General features: G+C 40.5%; 1 protein-coding gene and 1 long non-coding RNA gene across 2 annotated transcripts in view; one reads left to right on the top strand and one right to left on the bottom strand.

The window, feature by feature from the left end:
• The window catches only part of LOC124282926 (L-fucose kinase-like), a 75,846-nt gene that overhangs the window by 6,494 nt on the left and 49,698 nt on the right, over positions 1-19,654 (bottom strand). Inside the window, exons 13-25 of the mRNA XM_046718976.1 lie at positions 19,254-19,415; positions 16,592-16,714; positions 12,881-12,978; positions 12,365-12,502; positions 10,270-10,347; positions 9,381-9,517; positions 8,128-8,276; positions 6,304-6,450; positions 5,149-5,310; positions 3,808-3,842; positions 2,529-2,632; positions 1,875-2,012; positions 850-944 (exon numbers count right to left, since the gene is read on the bottom strand). Coding sequence (XP_046574932.1) covers positions 850-944; positions 1,875-2,012; positions 2,529-2,632; positions 3,808-3,842; positions 5,149-5,310; positions 6,304-6,450; positions 8,128-8,276; positions 9,381-9,517; positions 10,270-10,347; positions 12,365-12,502; positions 12,881-12,978; positions 16,592-16,714; positions 19,254-19,415 — 1,566 coding nt within the window. The remainder of the gene's footprint in view (positions 1-849; positions 945-1,874; positions 2,013-2,528; positions 2,633-3,807; positions 3,843-5,148; positions 5,311-6,303; positions 6,451-8,127; positions 8,277-9,380; positions 9,518-10,269; positions 10,348-12,364; positions 12,503-12,880; positions 12,979-16,591; positions 16,715-19,253; positions 19,416-19,654) is intronic.
• On the top strand, positions 125-9,230 carry LOC124282927. The gene is made up of 3 exons (XR_006900283.1): positions 125-205; positions 252-253; positions 9,197-9,230. It is a non-coding gene; the product is annotated as an uncharacterized LOC124282927 (long non-coding RNA).

Raw genomic sequence — 19,654 nt, 5'->3', positions numbered from 1 at the left:
TCTTGTAGATAGAGCACTTGTAGTGAACAATAGGTCTTGTAGATAGAGCACCTGTAGTGAACAATAGGTCTTGTAGATAGAGCACCTGTAGTGAACAATAGGTCAATTTAGATAGAGCACTTGTAGTGAACAATAGGTCTTGTAGATAGAGCACCTGTAGTGAACAATAGGTCATTGTAGATAAAGCACCTGTAGTGAGCAATAGGTCTTGTAGATAGAGCACCTGCAGTACTGTTTACTATATATGTGAGTGGTGTTTAATCCCACCTTGACGCAGTATTCCAGTTCTATAAGCCCAAAGTGATGCAGGTCATAGACCTTTACCACCTTTTTGAAACTGCAAAGCATGGGTACCCGGGTATGGCATGAAAAACGAATTCAGACCAAAGTGGGATTAGAACCCATGATAACATGATCAGTGGAGGTGAGGTGAGGTGAAATTGGGTTTAACGTCGTGCTTGAGAATACCTCGCTCATATGACGACGTGCATTCGTGTGTATGTGTGGCTGCTTGTACTAGCCCAGACTGAAGCTGGTTTTTTTATAGTGCTAGCCCACTGAGATACCAAGCCGCAGTGAAGCATGAATATCCCACTCAGACACATTATACTGACTCCGAGCCGACCAGTCCCAATTGCGCAGCTCATGCTGTCGATCACTGGATTGTCTGGTCCAGACTCGATTATTTACAGACCGCCGCCATATAACTGAAATATTGCTGAGTGTGGCGTAAAACTAAACTCACTCACTCACTTTGTAGCAGCTTATCACCATAGTAACCAATTCCATCTGGAATCATCATGGGAATTAAACATATCTACATCAACATCCAGTCTAGATCTGACTTACGGCATGTACCAGTCCTTCAGGCTCACATGACTTGCCCCCTGCAGTGAGCACCGCCCCCATCACGGCCCCCGCCAAGATGCTGCTGGTGCCGAGCCCTGGGGGAGAAATAGTCCTTATTTAACCACAACATCTTTCCGTCCAGCCTCTGTATCTCCATGGATCACATGTAAACCTTTACTAATCTGTCCATCCATTTTTGTGGTCGTAAATATCGCCAATGTTTTGCCCTTTATTTTCAACAACAGTAACCAACTAATCAAACATCGACATAAAGGAAAGGGTAAGGGAGGTAACTGGTATTACTTAGAAACTGAGGCCAGTAGCAGTTAGAGGTATAATTATTAACCTATCCTTTCCATCAATAAGATTTTTTTAGCTTTCTTCTTGTCAATCGAGAATGTATATTCAAATATTTCAGTATATTCAGATTTTGCTTTATTGTAACACATACACAATCACATTCAATCTAAAATCAAAATATTATTACTATATATGATCATCATATATTTTCACACAGCTGATGCGGGCGGTGGGGTAGTGGTTAAAGCATTAGCTCATCATGCCGAAGATCCGGGTTCTATTCCACACATGGGTTCTGTGTGTGAGGCCTGTTTCTGGTGTCCCCCGCTGTGAAATTGCTGGATTATTGCTAAAAGTGGCATAAAACTACACTCACTATAGTCTGACTTCATTTGAGACCGATGAATTGCTCACTAACACAAAATCTAATAATTACAACAAAACCAAAGTTTGCACAGTCACATGAAACCGACAGACCAACTCTGATGATTTGGCTCATAATTTCGGACCCCCGAATAAAAAAGTTGTTTAACAAACGATCATTATTTTGATGTCACTTTTTGCTATTTCTTATGAGGGAGGACCACCTGCTGGTAGAACAGCCAGGTGTGCGACTTGTACATGTGAAATTGAAATTTCACTGCACGCGCTTGTTGATTACCTGGCCGTTGAGCACTTCATCGGTCTCAAATGAAGTCAAACGGACTATAACTCAAACAACTGACCAGAGCCCGTGGGAAGATTTGACCAGGACTGCATCTCAAAGCCGCCTCCATATTTGTCCATTAGTTGTTTGGCCAAGGACGAGCTGGAAGTCAGGTCAATGATGTCTGCACACACAAACGAGGCCTTTAACAAGGCACCTGCAACAACAGAGGGGAACAGAAGGTATTAATAATACAATACACATACAATTATATTTGGATCCTGTGTAAACCACGGCTGAGTCCTGAATATAGACACCATAAAGTTTACCCAAAACAATGTTTTAACCCAGAAGAGGCTTACTTGGTTATAATTAGTTTTCCTTCCATTAACATCTGCACCGTTTCCTGCCGCCATCTTTCTGTTGTCTCATATTGGTACAACACGTATGTTTGTCCTTTGACAATAAGCAGCAAAGATATTGTCACTTTTTTATTTCTCACTCTGGCGATACTTTAACTTGAGTACACAAAGAATCAAAACTGTAAATAATCGACTCTGGATCAGACAATCCAGTGATCAACATCATGAGCATCGATCAACACAAGTGGGATACGATGACATGTGTCAACCAAGTCAGCGAGCCTGACCACACGATCATGTTAGTCGCCTCTTATGACAAGCATGGGTTACTGAAGGTCAATTTTAACCCGGATGTTCATGGGTTGTCTCACCTGGAGTATGGGGCTGGTAGTAGTCTTCAAGGTCACACAGCTCCTTGCACACCACATACTGGCTCTCCGCAGTGTCGTTGCATATCTCCAGCTTGATCACAGGGCTATGGCAAATTTCAGATTTGTAGGTGAGTAAGTGACTGTGTAAATGAATATCGATGGCTACATCTCTTCAAAGGCTAACATTCATAGGAAAGTACTTCTTTCTTAATTCTTAATTCAACTCACAATAATATCTGACACAACCTAATGCACTTCACTCAAAATTGATGCTAACACCAAAGAGTTTGCGTATATTGTTAGAGTAAGTTACCTGTAGATTTAACAGTGTCACATTTAACGTATTATTTGCGTATATTGTTAGAGTAAGTTACCTGTAGATTTAACAGTGTCACATTTAACGTATTATTTGTGTATATTGTTAGAGTAAGTTACCTGTAGATTTAACAGTGTCACATTTAACGTATTATTTGCGTATATTGTTAGAGTAAGTTACCTGTAGATTTAACTGTGTCACATTTAACGTATTATTTGCGTATTATGTCAGAGTAAGTTACCTGTAGATTTAACAGTGTCACATTTAACGTATTATTTGCGTATATTGTTAGAGTAAGTTACCTGTAGATTTAACAGTGTCACATTTAACGTATTATTTGCGTATGTTGTTAGAGTAAGTTACCTGTAGATTTAACTGTGTCACATTTAACGATTATTATTTAGTGATATTGTTAGAGTAAGTTACCTGTAGATTTAACTGTGTCACGTTTAGCGATTTGAGTTAGAGTAGGTTACCTGTATATTGTTAGAGTAAGTTACCTGTAGATTTAACAGTGTCACATTTAACGTATTATTTGCATATATTGTTAGAGTAAGTTACCTGTAGATTTAACTGTGTCACATTTAACGTATTATTTGCGTATATTGTTAGAGTAAGTTACCTGTAGATTTAACAGTGTCACATTTAACGTATTATTTGCGTATATTGTTAGAGGAACTTACCCGTAGATTTAACTGTGTCACATTTAACGTATTATTTGCGTATATTGTTAGAGTAACTTACCTGTACATTTAACAGTGTCACATTTAACGTATTATTTGCGTATATTGTTAGAGTAAGTTACCTGTATGTTTAACTGTGTCACATTTAACACTTGAAACCTCATGCTGTGCATTCAGGCATTCAGGACCAAACAGTGAGGCTACTTCCTATGATAACCTAACTCTACTATGACAACAGAATGGTTATCATAATTCATATCAGTTTTTGAACCATACTCACTCAGGTATTCTTCGTGCCTTTACACCAATAGGCCTCTGAAAAGATATTAAATCAGTTTGAAGAATATTGATGGGAAGGACTTGTTGTGGCTAAATTCCAAGGTAGTACAAGTTATGCCCCTTACTTTTAGGTCAAAATGTGACTGGTGAAATGTTAATGAAAGTTAAGGACAAAAACCACAGGAACAGTTTCAGGGGTTATGTTTGTTTGTTTGTTTGTTTGATGCAACGCCACACTCAGCAATCTTCCAGCTATATGGCGGCAGTCTGTAAACAATCAAGTCTGGACCAGACATTCCAGTGATCAACATCATCAGTATCTCTCAACCCAATTGGGATATGATGACATGTCAACCAAGTCAGCAAGCATGACCACTTGCCTCTTATGACAAGCAATTCTAACCCGGATCTTCATGGATTCCTGCATTCTCTTCCCACAGAGGTTACTTGTCATATCTTCCTACGAACCTCTGTTCTAATACGGCCATATTTCCTGGTTCTCGTGAAATCCACTAGCGGCAAAAGATCGCAACACGAATTATCTCCCTTCTTTCTATCCAATCAAAACACGTGTTACATCAACTTAGATTCAACTTGACAAACACAAGCAAATGTGGGGCCACAAATATCCCCCATATGCCGGGGACTTGTGTTGATGTTACACACAAGACGTTTAATGGCTAGCTTGTCCGTTGTCAACGAGGGCGATGGAGACGCCACTGATCCGCCATAACATGACTGAGTTGTGTCTAGAAGAAACGTTGGCGCATCGCACAGGGTAAGAGGTTTAGTTTTCTCGAAGCATACGGAAATTACCGAGGCCTTGCGAATGATCCCTTTTGAAACAACGTCGCTGATTGCACAACTAAATGTGATTGCAACCAATCACGAATCCTGAACACTCGCACCATGAAAGGGCCGTATTAGAACAGAGGTTCGTCGGAAGATATGACAAGTAACCTCTGTGGAAGAGAATGGGATTCCTGTGGTTAGTAAGGGTTTAATAGTTTTAAGTCTAACAATGCTTTAAACACTGTTTGATCAATGAAACATTCCAGTTTGATATTGGAGGAAGAAATGAAGTTATGCCCTTCTTGTACATTTACCATCTTGGTCAAACCCATGTTGCCAAAACAAGAACAAAAGTCTGGAAGAATCTGGGATTAAAACACAAGAACACAAGATCCTGGTACATGGAAGGGACATAACCACCACTACTGTGGTGCCTCAGACCCTATTCAGGAGAAAACGATGATGATGATGATGATGAACCACCAGGCTACCTGATGATGATGATGATGATGATGATGATTCAAAGATGGATACAGCAGCATGAATCTACCTTCCCGTTAATAAGCAGCCCAACTGTTGTGACAGCTCCCCCGTGTTCGTATGTGATGGGAGGTGTATCGGACCACCCCCCTGTGATGTCAATACGGGCGGGGCACTCTGCCGTCACCCACTTGTTGATACGTGGCAATGTTCCTTCTTGGGGCTTGAAATACTGAAACATAAGTGTAATAATTACAGCAGGTATAAATTAGAAGATAAATATACATTCAATACACTGAAGTTGCATGCTGTCAGCCTAATATTCATCAAATTGAATATATGAAAACATTTTATTACTTAGGACTGACTGAGTGAGTGAGTTAAGATTTATAGTCACATAGCATTGGTGGAGTCAGGGGTTGGGGGTGGGTGGGGTGGCTGTGGGGTCTTCAGGGGGTTTCAGGAACCGAAAATGACTAAAGACCACATTGAAGTTTATGTTTCACATTGGCGGAGCTGTGGGGTTGTTAAGGGGGTTTGAACCCCCTTTTGAAAATTCCTGGATCCACCTATGTCATAGGCAACATTTCAGCCATCGTAATTTAAAATCACAAACACACCACGAAATATACTACGTATATATATGATAAGTTCCAATTTACTTTGAATGTTTTGAGACTTATGTACCCCAACAGGAGGATAATAATTTCACAATACTTCAAATCCCTGTGAGGATGCAGCCACTAACAATCTCAGTTGCTATTTTAACCTACCAATTATATAATATACATCTATCTACAAAACATATCAATCAAAATTTATCAAGAAGTTCTATTTCTTTTTTAAAAAAAATCAATAATTAAATAAAAAATAACATTACTAAAAAGATCCTTCATTGTTTTGACACTGAAATATTTATCCCTTGTGGTGGAAAAATCAATACAGTCAAGCAGGACATGCTTGACCGTGATTCTTTCATTACAAGGGATACAAAACAGAAGATGAAACAGATTACAAACACAGAAGTTTACAAGTTGAAAGTATCATATGTTTTTTTCTATTCAAAGAGGAACACAATGTGTGACAGCTCAAATATAACAGCTTTTCATATGCAATTAAATTTTTATTAAATTGTGTGGAAATTACATTGCATGCAACCTGTAGTCATAGTCGATTTATCAATGAGACTACCCATTGCCTGCCATCACAATCTCAGTGAACCTACCACCTTCGCCGTCATCACTGCCTGTCTGATGAGTATCTGTGCTGCTCCCTCATAATGTCGCGCTGCCCTTACTAGCAGGTCAGGACGACCCAGCCAGCGCTCTCTCTCCTTGGCCAGAGCAGCCACACCCACTGAGAGATCCAAGGACTTGGTCAGAGAAAATGTCAGAATAGTCATATTTCTTAAACTACTACATTCTAACAATGTTACATCATTAGAGAAATGACTATAAATCTAAGAAATATTACACAGTGTTTAGTTGTTAATTTATTGACTAGCCGCACGAATACTTTCAAATATTTTTAAGTGCGTAGTGTTTGATAAAATTATTTATCCAGACAAATATATTCGGTTGGTTGGTTTGTTGTTTAACGCCACACTCAGCAATATTCCAGCTATATGGCTGCGGTTTGTAAATAATTGAGTCTGCACAAGACAATCCAGTGATCAACAGCATGAGCATCAATCTATGCAATTGGCATATCATGGCATGTGTCAACCAAGTCAGTGAGCCTGACCACCGGATCGCGTAAGTCGCCTCTTACAACAAGCATGGGTTACTGAATGCCCTCATGTCTCATACACAGGCCCTCGTGTGTTTGTGAGGATTATAGATTTAGAAAGAAAAAACAGAAAAAGTTTGAGATGACCCCCTACTCGAAACGCTTCACAGTACAATACATTATGACAAGGCCGGACACTTCGGTGTACTCCACCCGCCTGCTTTGCCGATTGCTACGCTACCATCGCATGCAATCAATTAAAACTTAATGTAAACATAATCATAGATGATTGGCCTATCGAGCACCACTCATGACACCTACCAGTTCTTTATTGTTATTTCTGCAAGTCGATTGAAACCAGAATTTGACCCTCAACTAAACAATCTTGTCACAAATGGATGACAATATGTCCGCACAAAACGGGGATGTGGTCAAAGCAAGTCCTCTGGTTGGTTAATGCTGGTTAAGGAGACTTTTACAAGTGATGCTTTCTTATGAGAAGCCATTGCTGGAAAACAATTCTTACATTTCCAAATCAAACCGTCGATGAAAGCAAAAATTCCTGCAAATTTATAAAGAATAATCATCCATGATTATGTTTACATTAAGTTTTAATGGATTGTATGCGATGGTAGCGTAGCGATCAGCAAAGCAGGCGGGTGGGGTACACCGAAGTGTCCGGCCTTGTCATGATGTATTGTACTGTAAACAGTGTGCAAAATAGTTTTCACATTTTGCTAGCCAGTCGAGCTAGCTATTCTTGAAAGTTACTAGCTCATAAAATAATTCACTAGCCCGAAATCTGAATGTAGAAACTAAACAAAAGATTACAAAAAAAAGATGCGAAAAAGATACTGTCGGCATGGCACGGGTTTCATTATTAAGCTGCTAATATGATGAATATTTCCATCAGGCCATAATCTTGCATGATTTATAAGTTTATAGCTTATCAAGTTGGAGAGAGCGATAGATTTACAAAATTCACTAGCCAATCGGGCCAGTGACTGCGGAGATTCTCTGGCCCGACTGGATTTTTATTAGCCATGGGCTAGCGGGCCAGTGGTTATTTTGCACACTGACTGTAAAGCATTTCGAGTCGGGGGTCACCTCAAAAACAAATTAAACCTTAATCCTCGCATAGACACGAGGGCCTGTGGTTTTACATGGATATGTATCTTAGATGCAGTATGCTGACTCTGAGCTAACAGTCCTGGTAATATTCCCATAATGCACAGCACCAGGCAGGGTACCAACAAGTACCATCTTCAAACCAGGACTCCTTGCAGGTGCTCTGTCTACTAGACTACTTGTCAGTGCCTACCTCGAGATAACCAAAAGCCTTGGCCCAGGACTTGTTGGCTGCAGGGCCGCTACGCAGTCCACCCTTATTTTCGGCCATGCAGCCAAGGACGTCTGCGATGTTGGCCAATGTCCGAGCAGCGATGCCTGGGGATTTTGTGCTGCTGGCCACTGAAACCAAACAAAGCTGACAGCTTAAAATTCTATTCTGAGAATGTCTAATGATATGTAAAATAAAAACTTAAGGACAGACTGTCATACAAATATACTACTCACACTTTGCTAGGGATCACAAAAATTCACAAAAACATAGATTTATAATTTGAAATTGTATCCATTTAAAACTAGATAAATAATGACATGGTAACCCCCTCTTTAGGCAAACAGCCACTTTAATCTAACCATATGCACTTGATACATGAGTAACCATGAAAATGGTTTTCATGGCACCAATCAACCATTTTGCAAATCATGGAATGAGTCATTGACAATAGCAGGTAAGGGATCCACAAAATGCAGTGAAATACTGAAACCTAGGATCCATCCTTACAATAAGTTTGGATATTTAAACCAAATTAGACCCAACATCATAGTTTTCTGTTGAATCCATGACTTGATCCTTAGCAAAGTGTGAATAGTATATATCAATAGATCGATGCTCATGCTGTTGATCACTGGATTGTCTGGTCCAGACTTGATTATTTGCAGATCGACGCCATATAGTTGGAATATTGCTGAGTGCGGCGTAAAACTCAACTCACTCACTCAGTCACTCCCTCAGTACTCCTACTACTACTTCTTATAATAATAATTTTAATGACAGTGTATGTTGTAGAGTACATGTGCAGTGCACTGAAGCAGAGAAATTATAGTTCGTTGAAGGCACTTTGAAAGAGACACGCATTCAGACTTGCAGAGTCTGATTTGCCGAGATGAGGTATTCCGAAGAATTGGAGCTGAGACAGTTTGAAATTGGGTCATTCAGCCAGAGCAGGTTGTAAGAAATCGCTCTCCCTCTAAAACTTAAAATACCCCCCAAACTCATACCCAAATATGGGATGAGTGAGTTCAAACTGAAGTTTATACCCAAGAGTGAGTGAGTTTGGTTTTACGCCGCTTTTAGCAATATTCCAGCAACATCACGGCTGGGGACACCAGAAATGGGCTACACACAATGTGCCCACGTGGGGAATCAAACCCGGGCCGTCGGCATGACAAGCGAACGCTTTAACCACTAGGCTACCCCACCACCCCTTATACGCAAGAGATCTGTACCTTCATCCAGGGATTTCAGTATCGTCTGAGAGTATCCCTCCACGCTGGCGCTGTTGTAGACGTTGCGGAAACCTTTGTGCTGCTGTTGGGTCAATACGTTGTTTATCTCATGTTTGGCGATATTATAGAAGAGTTCCCTGGAACCCAAAATCCATCATATCAACTTGCAGGCAAACATTCGAGAAAGTCATATATCACATCAAATAAAATATTTAAAAAATGTCACCTTGATAAAAACACAGAACTGACTTGAATGATTATACACATGAAAATAGATAGTGCACATGAATTTGTGAAAACTGAGCAAGCATATCAAGGTAATGGGACTTGGTTTTGCCAGTGTGTCAATGTGCTATTGTTTTGCCAGTGTGTTAATGTGCTATTGTTTTGCCAGTGTGTTAATGTGCTATTGTTTTGCCAGTGTGTCAATGTGCTATTGTGACAGGACAAAAGGATTGTCCACACAAATGTATTGTTTATTTATTGCACTGTGTTATTGTATTGTTTCCGGACAGGTTCTTAGGCGAACAGTTTGCGAAAACATGCCTTAACCACAACATACTTTGTGGAGATGTTTTCAAGCATGCACTTTCGTAAGATGAGAAATTGTAGTCAGTTTGATTCCATGTGTTGATTTGTTAGCACGCTTAGAGACTATAAGTTAGAGTTACCTAATGGGGTGTTAGATTTCGTTATAAATTAGGAACTCGTGAATTTAAGAAATTGTAAATGGCACCAAAGATCGACAAAAACAACTATCAAATTATGATTTAGTGTTTTTTCGCTTTATTCATAACTGGTACAGTTCTTGATGACCAGTAACAATTATATTGCTCCAATCATAGCTCACTCACACAAATCGGCAGGTTTGGTTTCATGGATGACTTACCGTCTTTGGTCAAATATTTTCCTAGTGTCAGAGAAAGCTTGGATTTCTTCCAAAGAGAGGCGCCATGAGGTGCGCCACCTGGTGACAGAGAAGGCATGAGTCACTCACTGAGGTTACCATAGTAACCTACCATAGCAACATAGAATATTTGCCGTAGATTAATACAGATAATACAGGTTCTGTGGACCCGTGAAGATCCGGGGTAGAATTGATCTTCAGTAACCCATGATTGTCGTAAGAGGCGACTAATGGGATCGGGTGGTCAGGCTGGGTTGACACATGTCATCGTATCCCAATTGTGTAGATTAATGCCCATGCTGTTGATCACTCGATTGTCTGGTTCAGACTTGACTATTTATAGACCGCCGCCATATAGCTGGAATATTGATGAGTGCGGCGTAAAACTAAACTCACTCACTCACTATTATTCTGTGCCAGAGTTTTCAGGAAATAATCTTGTGAACAATGTACAGTTAAAAAGTATATCATTCAACTTCAGATAAAATTGTGGCTGAAGTGAACAGGAGTGTCATTAATGTGTTACAGCAGCAATATAAAGGTACATTTTGCGAAAATACAAGGCATGATATGTATAATTCACAGTTTGAATGGTACTTGTGATGGATATCCCCTGTGTGATGTTCTTGGAAAAATTAACTATCTGATACGAACTCTGTGACCAAAGTACCCTTTAAATAACTCAACTGGTTTTGAATAAACTGACTGGACTGACTGACTGACTGAGTTTGGTTTTACGCCGCTTTTAGCAATATTCCAGCAACATCACGGCGGGGGACACCAGAAATGGGCTTCACACATTGTACCCATGCGGGGATTCGATCCCGGGCCAACGCTTTAACCATTAGGCTACCCCACCGCCTCAAACTGACTGGAAGGAAACATAACTGTATCAAGTACTTAGCAGAAACAAAATATTCTGTCATCTTGATACTTGTGGCTTTCTCAGTGTAAATGTTGATATGTCAGATGAGATGTCATAATTTTGTTGCCGATTGACAAGATGTCAAAATATCATTGACAGACAAGATGTCAAAATATCATTGACAGACAAGATGTCAAAATATCATTGACAGACAAGATGTCAAAATATCATTGACAGACAAGATGTCAAAATATGAGGGCTGCAACGAATACACTATGTGGCGAATATGATACGTATCATGAATATTGGGTAACGAATACGAATAATTATTCACAAATACAATATTGTAGTTAAGTGATTGACGTATAATATGGAACGCCCATGCTGACAGTTTTGATTTGTCACAGCAATAACCAGTGATCTCATGACACTCAAATTGGTATGTAATAGTTATAGTCGACAGTACCATGTGCAGCCATGGTAAACTAACATGACTTGCGCTACTGCATATTCAATTCTTGCATATCTCACTTTCCGAAAGTACACAATGGTTCAAGTAAAACATGCTCTCTTAAAAAAAATCGTAAATATTCGTTAATATTCGGTTCTGGTGACCACGAATAACGAATTGAATTCATGAAGGGCCACGGTTCGATTCACCGAATATGCGAGTGAATTGTTACAGCCTTACAAAATATCATTGACAGACAAGATGTCAAAGTAATTGACACATGAGACGTCAAAAGACTTATGACACTGTAACATATGTTATATTTGGGATAACACTTTCTTAGTAAAGTACAGATTCTAGTACTTTTTGGGGTTGAGTCCCATCAACATGATCTGCATCTGAGAAGATGCCAAAGGGTTATGGCAGATAGATGATGAACAAAGCAACACACCCCCAAAAATGACTTAAACTAACATACTCCCCTATTCCATGAGAAATATCAGTGGTGGGTGTCCATGAGAAATATCACTTGATGGTTCTTATCTCCGTCGGAGCGGTGGGGTAGCCTAGTGGTTAAAGCGTTGGCTCATCACGCCAAAGACCCGGGTTCGAATCCCCACATGGATACAATGTGTGAAGCCCATTTCTGGTGTCCCCAGCCATGATGTTGCTGGAATATTGCTAAAAGCGGCGTAAAACCAAACTCAGTCAGTCAGTCTTATCTCCATCAGTGGGATGGAGGGATGTAAATGAATGTTCACCGTTTGAGTATTGTCTTGTCTCCATCATCAGCTAGCTGACCCTGCAGCCACAGAATCTCACGCAGACCAATCACATCCGTGGCATGAAACACCGGGAACATCTTGGCAGTCAGTATCGTCTGATTGTCATTCTCCTTGAACATATTTGCAGAATTTGGTACAAAATATTCTTAATAAGGCCTAAAAAAAAAAGCTTGTGGTTCCGATTTCCCGACCGACCCTAAATATTCCCGCTGAGCCTAACAATTTTACTCACCACATAATAAATTAAATTTATTTTCTGACACATGAGTAATGTAAAATTATTTTGCAAAAAAAACCCAAAACCCTACCTACCTACCCTAGTTCTGAAATGTAGGAAATTGGAACCACAACATTTATTTTTTGGGGCCTAAATCATCAAAGATGTCATCTCTGGTTTCCATTTTTTATGATCAATATGGTAATAATTGCATGCATTGTTTGAACAAAAGCACAGACAAGTTGTCGTTACCAGCCAGATTTCACTCACCACCTCCGTCCCCCCACAAGTCCTCCTTGGTGATGCCGGTCCTGTTGAGGACGACCAGCCACGGCTCGTTACAGAAGGAACTGGAGCCCTTCCATGATGGAGCCTGTACAACACAAGACATCAGCAGACATCAGTTAGCAGACATCACCGGAGCTCAGTAAACATTAACCTCAACAATCAGGGGAGATAAGTCATCCACATATCTACTAAAGTACTGTCGGAAATAGAAAACAACTGTTTTTAGGCTGTTACTCTGTATCCCTATAATTTACACAACTGCATTTAGCATATGTTGAAATAACCCACATCGGCCTAACTGGGCGTTCAGTGGGATGTGTAATAGGATATCCAGAAATGCATGTTTACTTGTAAAATCGGGCAAAACGTAGAAAAGTAAGAATAGCTGCTGAAAACAATAGATCAGACTATAGATGGCAATTAGGTCGCTCGGACAGGTATGGAGACGGACCGTTGACTCACCTGGCATGAAATGCATGTGCTGCCTACAGGCACAAGGGGTCATCTCAAAGATATTTTATGCTTTTTTCATGTGTATTGAATATGTCTCATCTATTGATTATCATCTTACGTGTCTTTAATAACGTTTATGTTGAGATATGTAAAAGAATATGATACCCACAGAAAAGCTTAAATCAACTAATGTAATAAATGTCTCAAAATATATAGGTGGCAAGACTACCCCAAGATCGACAGAACTGGATATTATTTGTTAATTGTTAAGACATGCCGTTTACTTCCCCCAGTTTAATCCCCTAAAGGATTATCTTATCTTAGCTGATATCTCTTTCCCCCAGTACCACCCCAGCCACCGTCTGTGACACTCCTCCTGGTTTTGCTTTTGAGACGGCCCCTCCTACCTGTTTCTTTTTATAATGATAGTGAGGCTCCATGGTAGCTACATCCTTAATAGTTTCAGTCTTAAAGTTAGTATTTTTTACATCAGCTATCGTTTATAATGAAGCTAAGTCTAGTTTCAAAATGGGCATTTGAAAAGTGTCCTTTGAAATACAATATCATCGCACACTAATAAAGCCATGGTCTGTTCTAAATAAGTAGCTTTGGACTTAGAAAAAAAATGCATTGCTCATTTCTGCAATAATCTCTCTTCAGTAAAGTCCTTTTTTCACGTTTCCTATCTCCTTACCACTGAGACTGTAGTTAGGCCAAACTTAGTTTAACAGATATTTCACACTTTCACATATTAACTTCATAAATTGTACATATAAATGTGGAAAAACAGTTTTTTTCTATTTCCGACAGTACTTTAGTATACGACATACAAGATTTGTTTCTTGCTCATAACTATAGTTTAATTGTCCCTCACTTCTGATGCTTATTCTAAAATACAGTCCAACACTGTTGGTTGAAGGTGGAGGGACCTACATAAATACTTCGCGTTGTCCGAGGTTTGACAGTTTCACTGTGCAGTGATGGTGTCATGGCGAATCCCTTGGAAAGGTCACTGTTTTCAGCAGCTTGATTTGAGAGTTTCTAGGACCATGTTCTGCCCCATACTGAAGACCATGAAGCATGTGTGGTGTCCCACTTAGGCAAGTGATATTTTCCTAATATGACTCTGTTCACCCAGCAGTGAGTGGGTACCCGGTAGGAGTTTCTAGGACCATGTTCTGCCCCATACTGAAGACCATGAAGCATGTGTGGTGTCCCACTTAGGCAAGTGATATTTTCCTAATATGACTCTGTTCACCCAGCAGTGAGTGGGTACCCGGTAGGAGTTTCTAGGACCATGTTCTGCCCCATACTGGAGTTTCTAGGACCATGTTCTGAAGACCCATGAAGCATGTGGGTGTCCCACTTAGGCAAGTGATATTTTCCTAATATGACTCTGTTCACCCAGCAGTGAGTGGGTACCCGGTAGGAGTTTCTAGGACCATGTTCTGCCCCATACTGAAGACCATGAAGCATGTGTGGTGTCCCACTTAGGCAAGTGATATTTTCCTAATATGACTCTGTTCACCCAGCAGTGAGTGGGTACCCGGTAGGAGTTTCTAGGACCATGTTCTGCCCCATACTGAAGACCATGAAGCATGTGTGGTGTCCCACTTAGGCAAGTGATATTTTCCTAATAGTGACTCTGTTCACCCAGCAGTGAGTGGGTACCCTAGGTAGGAGTTTCTAGGACCATGTTCACCCCATGGGTACTGAAGACCATGTTCTGCCCCATACTGAAGACCATGAAGCATGTGGTGTCCCCACTTAGGCAAGTGATATTTTCCTAATATGACTCTGTTCACCCAGCAGTGAGTGGGTACCCGAGTTTCTAGGACCATGTCCTGCCCCATACTGAAGACCATGAAGCATGTGTGGTGTCCCACTTAGGCAAGTGATATTTTCCTAATATGACTCTGTTCACCCAGCAGTGAGTGGGTACCCGGTAGGAGTTTCTAGGACCATGTTCTGCCCCATACTGAAGACCATGAAGCATGTGTGGTGTCCCACTTAGGCAAGTGATATTTTCCTAATATGACTCTGTTCACCCAGCAGTGAGTGGGTACCCGGTAGGAGTTTCTAGGACCATGTTCTGCCCCATACTGAAGACCATGAAGCATGTGTGGTGTCCCACTTAGGCAAGTGATATTTTCCTAATATGACTCTGTTCACCCAGCAGTGAGTGGGTACCCGGTAGGATGAGACAGTAATGTGACCCTTAGCCTTCTAGTGCCTCACAGACAGCTTTAGTTGTATACTCCCCAGTGAGCTGAGAATGAATATCTAATAAACACTGATCCACTGACTGGGGTAATGAGATCAGTGTTTTAAGCATACACATTATTGGTGTTGTTGGATAGGTACATAGGATTATGGCACACATAAAGGATACTAGGCTAATTGAAGTGCCTTGGACAAATAAGTACAAAGATGATGATGATGATGATGATGATGATGATGATGATGATGATGATGATGATGATGATGACAGGGATTTACCTTGAGACCTGTATTTGAGGGTGCCTGGGATTCATACTCTTAATTCTGAGGGGTCCTGGACTACAAAATGGGGGTCCCAGGCACTTACATATTATTATTAATACTATGTTGTTAATATTGTTATAATTCAGTGACTGTGATTGTATTGTGTATCATGATCATCACGTTGTTACAGTAATTAAATTGCAAATGATATCATAACCCGGTTAGGAGCAGACTCAGTGATAACCTATTGTCACTTGATGGAAATGTTTACAAAATGTAGTTGGACTTTTTCTGCATCCCTGTGGACAGGCTAATATATTTCGTTGCATCCGTTGTCAATTTTTATACGTATAGGACGCAGGAATTCGCATCCCGTGAATCTCTGGATGATGATGATGATGATAGTGCTATCCCATTGAGATACAAAACACAGCATACTGACATGAGCAGATAAGTTATTGCTTCATCCCATTAATTAAAGCAACAGGCAGGGAAATAAAAAGTACTATGATTTAATGCCTTTCAGTTTGACACAATCAGGAATCAAACCACGCACATGTCGCTTTGCTGGCAAACACGCTTTCCACTAGACCTGGAAACAGTATTCTTGATGGGGACGGCACAGGAAAAATCTCGCACCTGTTTTTCTGCTTCCTGACATAGACCTTGCTTCACAAAGGAATAGTATCAATACAACCAGCCTATGTTTGAACACTGGAGTTTGTGCAGCAGGGCTGAGTCAGACATCAAATGTAACATACCTTGATGTTGTCGAATCGGCCATGGATGGTAAGGACATATGGACTTGTCCCTAAGGTCTTCAGATAGATGTGGAACCCCTGAATCACAAGTCCGTCTCCGAAGTTGATTATTCTCTTTTTCTTCTACAACAGGAAATAACAGAATACTCGTCTTGAATAATGATCCTAACCTAAGACTCTACTTACAAGAAAAATGTAAACAAGCCTGTTTTCCGGCTCCTAAATCAGTTACGCACAGTACACACCGTGTACACAATCTTGTAGGGTGAGAGGTCACTGTTAAATACATCACTTGTAATGGTGGACATGTTGATCTTGACATCTGTGTTCACGCAGAAAGAACTAAACTTGTTAATGAAAATCAAGCCCACCATACAAACGGTGAACAAATCACCAAATCTGAACTCATATACACCAAAACAGAACAAAAATCACCAAAACTGCAACAATATCCTCTAAACCGAAACAATACATCTGTAATGGAAGCCTAATCGTTTGAAATGGAAACAAAACTCGTGTATCAGCTACAAGAGCATGTGAGAACGGTCGCCGAGCATACAAAACGGCCTTCAAATCGTCAAAGATGGCGGCGAGGGCAGACGAATAGGCTTTGGTACATAATTTTTTCGTCACTGTGAGTCTAATCTTGAGAATTTGATATCAGGATGTAGTGCATAAACCCCCCTATTGTAGTAAGCTTCAAACCTATGTCCATACTTCTCAGTGTCAGGCTTGCAATTCTACAGAATGTGGTCCCTCGTTCGACTGAAGAGGATTTCTTGTCAACATGCCGTGCTACAGTTTCTCTATAGTTTTGTAAATAAAGCATTCATAGCATCACATTCAACATTACTATATTTTAGTGGTTTAAAAAGTTTACAAAAACTTTGTTCATTCTCCGTGAATTGCATATCTAAGTGATCATTTCTACTTTGACTTCCCAAATTGCCCTTTTTTTAATTTCTCAAACTTGTATTCAAATGTATCAAATGTATTGTATCAAATTTTCAAGATTAGACTCACAGTGATGAAAAACATTATGTACCAAAGCCTATTCGTCTCCCCTCGCCACCATCTTTGATGATTTGTATGCCGTTTCGGGATGCTATGACTGCCGTGTTGGGATGCTATGAACGCCGTTTTGTACGCTCAGCGACCGTTCTCGCGCGCTCTTGTAGCTGATACGCGAGTTTTGTTTCCATTTCAAACAATTAGTCTTCCATTACAGATGTATTGTTTCGGTTTTAGAGGATATTGTTGCAGTTTTGGTGATTTTTGTTCTGTTTTGGTGTATATGAGTTCAGTTTTGGTGATTTGTTCACCGTTTGTAAGGTAGGCCTGAAAATATCAGTTGAAAAGCAACTACATGTATATGCTAACATTCTTCCAGATATAGCTGCCATACAGCTGGAATATTGCTGAGTGCGGCGTAACACTACACTCACTCACTCTTCAAGATATGAGGTGTTGTGACCAGTTCTGGAGAGTCATGACCATGGATATGCTTCTCAGTCTGCTGATAAGGAATTGTCTGCTGTCAGTTACAGCGATACGACTGTTGAAATCATGGCACAGCCAATATTTGCAGTGCAGTCTGATTAATTCACTTGGTTGCACCTGGTGTAGCTGTAAAAATCATGAAATTGTTCTATGTAATCAGACAGATGTTTTGATGCTTATTGATTCCACCACCAGTTGCTTGACAGAAGTCAATACAGCACACTGTAGTGCATCCTCGATATCTCTAGGGTATACGTTACGATCACTCTGCACTATAACCTGGATGCATCCACGGCTTTTTGTGTTGATTTTATTACCTCCTTTGCCTGGCTTTTTATCCAATCAGGTGTCTACACTGGGAAGTTGAGCGAACCAGTCACAACTTACTTTCACTTCTTAAATTATCTAACCGTTTAAACTTGGCAACACAATAGATGCAGGGGGCACTCTGAAGATGTGGAAGGAGTTCTTTTACATGTTTTGTAAAGTTTCAGATCTGTCAATTTGTTTGTATTATTTCTCAAATCTGAGTGGTACTGCGAACAAACCTTCGCGACTGCGACCACTGTCAAGCTGTTGACACTGGCAAGCTCTGATGTAACGGCGGCTTAGCTGATTGGCTACTGTGAGAATGAGGAGCCAGCAAAGGGAGGTAATATAATTATCGGGCCAAGGCGTGGATGCATCCACGTGATCGTAACGTATACCCTGGAGATATCAATGATGACTGTAGTGAGAAAGTATGGGTTTATGTCGCTTCTCGCAATATTCCGGCAATATCACGTTCAGGAGGGGCAGTGGTGTAGTCTAGTGGTTAAAGCATGCGTCCCAAAGATCCCGGTTCGATTGTCCACATGGGTACGATGTGTGAAGCCTATTCTGGTGTCCCCCACTGTAATATTGCTGGAACATTGCTAACAGCTGCCTAAACCCAAATTCACTCACGGCAGGGATACCAGAAATGGGATTTGCAAATTGTACCTATGTGGTGAATCGAACTCGAGTGGATGCATTAGCCATTAGGCTTACCCATGCCCCCAGCCCAAGGCTAGAATATCGCTGACAGAGGCAGGAAGCAGCATTTACTGAAATAAAACAACAAGAAATGGTGCGATCTGTACTCATGATCACTGACTTATTGCCGTGTAACAATATGTCTTACATTAACTTCCTCCACGCTAAGACAGGAGATGACAGAATCCCGTCCAATGCTGATCCGGCCATGCAGGTCACAATGACTCACGACACTCCTCGCTCCTACAGTTACCTCCCCTTGCAGACGACTGTTTATGATTGTGACATTGCTATCCACCTCAGCTTCATCCTGAATAATGAAGTGTTACCAAAATGATAAAATATAACTGAGTATTCTCAATTCTACTATTCTCAATCAATCATCTGTAGTCTTCCGTTCCTCAGTAATTTACTCTGATAGTTTGTTTGTTTGTTGTTTAAGACCGCACTCAGCAATATTCCAGCTATATGGAAGCAGTCTGTAAATAATCTGAACCAGACAATCCAGTGATCAACATCATGAGCATCTATCTACACAACTGGGATACA

This window comes from Haliotis rubra, unplaced genomic scaffold (assembly GCF_003918875.1).
Source record: "Haliotis rubra isolate DU_JTF1 unplaced genomic scaffold, ASM391887v1 Scf307, whole genome shotgun sequence".
Taxonomy (NCBI): Eukaryota; Metazoa; Mollusca; class Gastropoda; order Lepetellida; family Haliotidae; genus Haliotis; species Haliotis rubra.
The sequence above is the reverse complement of the archived record's forward strand: the minus strand, read 5'-3'. Positions and strand labels throughout refer to the sequence as shown.